Source organism: Pygoscelis adeliae, unplaced genomic scaffold, assembly GCF_000699105.1.
Source record: "Pygoscelis adeliae isolate BGI_AS28 unplaced genomic scaffold, ASM69910v1 Scaffold850, whole genome shotgun sequence".
Taxonomy (NCBI): Eukaryota; Metazoa; Chordata; class Aves; order Sphenisciformes; family Spheniscidae; genus Pygoscelis; species Pygoscelis adeliae.
This window is the reverse complement of record NW_008823882.1, coordinates 114690-115865: the sequence shown is the minus strand read 5'-3', so window position 1 is coordinate 115865 and position 1176 is coordinate 114690. Positions and strand designations below refer to the sequence as shown.

Sequence of the window (1176 nt, the reverse complement as noted above, 5' to 3'; positions counted from 1 at the left end):
TGGCACAAAGCCCCCGTGATATTTTTATCCCCGGCATCCGTGTTGTTTGAAGCTGTCCGCTTTTTTTTTTTTTCTCCCCACAGCCCTCCCCTGTCCCACCCTGGCTTAGAGGTGACAGCAATAGCAACGCACCCTCTGCTGCCGTGGCCTGAGCCCAGAAGGCATCGGCTGCCCTAAGACGGCCACGGGCGCGGGGTCCCAGCAGCTCCGATACAGCCTGGGGAAAGGCACAACCTCCCGAGGACGCCTGGCAGCGCGCGGGGGCCAGGCCACGCCGCCCAGACCCCCTGTTCTGGGAAGAGCTGTACCGGCCATCTCTGCCCCCCCTCCCAGGCCTGCTGCCCCGGCAGGAACGTCCGAGGGGCTCAGGGCAGGACGTTCCAGTAAATGCAATGGTTTTTAAGCTCTGGGATCTCCCCATCTTTATTCCACAGCCGCCAGCTGCCCAAAGACGGGGAGAGCACGACTCCCAAAGCAGCTTCTCAGGCGGCTTGTTTCGTGCTCAGAACAGCAAGTCTGCCCCGGGGCACAAAACAAGCCAAGCCTGGTGTCTTTGTCTCATTTCTTGAAAAAAAAAAAAAAAAGGGGGATTTTAAAACAATGATTCAAGTTTGGTAACTCCTCTCACCCTCCTCCCCGGCTATATAAACGAGGCCGAAACTCACCCTCGTGCAGAAATCAGGTTCAAAGTTCAGCCAATTTGTGTGGGCTACCGCCAGCCCCGTCCCCCTCGGGGGGGGGTGACAAAGGCAATTCAACTCCCTTTGCAGAGCTGTCACCGCAGAGCCCTGGACCAGGGCTGAACCGGGCTCCCGAAGCCCAGGGCGAGCTCGGAGCAGGATCCTGGAGGAACAGCTCCAGGCGGGGCTTGGCCCAGGACGCGTTTGGTGACAGAAGTACCGGGTGCTGCTTGGCCTGAGAGGACTGGTGCGTAGACGAAGGAGCTGGCTTGACTCAAACGGGCTGGAGCAGTTTCTCAGCAGGCCGAAGGCAGCGAGTTGCTCTCCACCTTCAGTCCTTTGCTGGCCAGGAAGGCGTCCTGCTTGGGCTCGCGGCCCAGGAACTTCCTCAACATGTCGGAAGCATCCAGGGAACCGCCGGGATGCAGGATGCAATTCCTGTAATCCATGCCCACCTGCAAGGGGAGGAAGACGGGGGTACGCGTAGGACACCCGC

General features: G+C 59.8%; 2 protein-coding genes across 2 annotated transcripts in view; one reads left to right on the top strand and one right to left on the bottom strand.

The window, feature by feature from the left end:
- Window positions 1–387, top strand: part of PCSK4 (proprotein convertase subtilisin/kexin type 4) — a 19204-nt gene extending 18817 nt beyond the window's left edge. The window contains exon 14 of the mRNA XM_009334758.1: window positions 334–387. Coding sequence (XP_009333033.1) covers window positions 334–387 — 54 coding nt within the window. The remainder of the gene's footprint in view (window positions 1–333) is intronic.
- THOP1 (thimet oligopeptidase 1) overlaps window positions 37–1176 on the bottom strand; it is a 9711-nt gene continuing 8571 nt past the window's right edge. Inside the window, 1 exon segment of the mRNA XM_009334746.1 lies at window positions 37–1135. Coding sequence (XP_009333021.1) covers window positions 977–1135 — 159 coding nt within the window. The 3' untranslated portion in view covers window positions 37–976.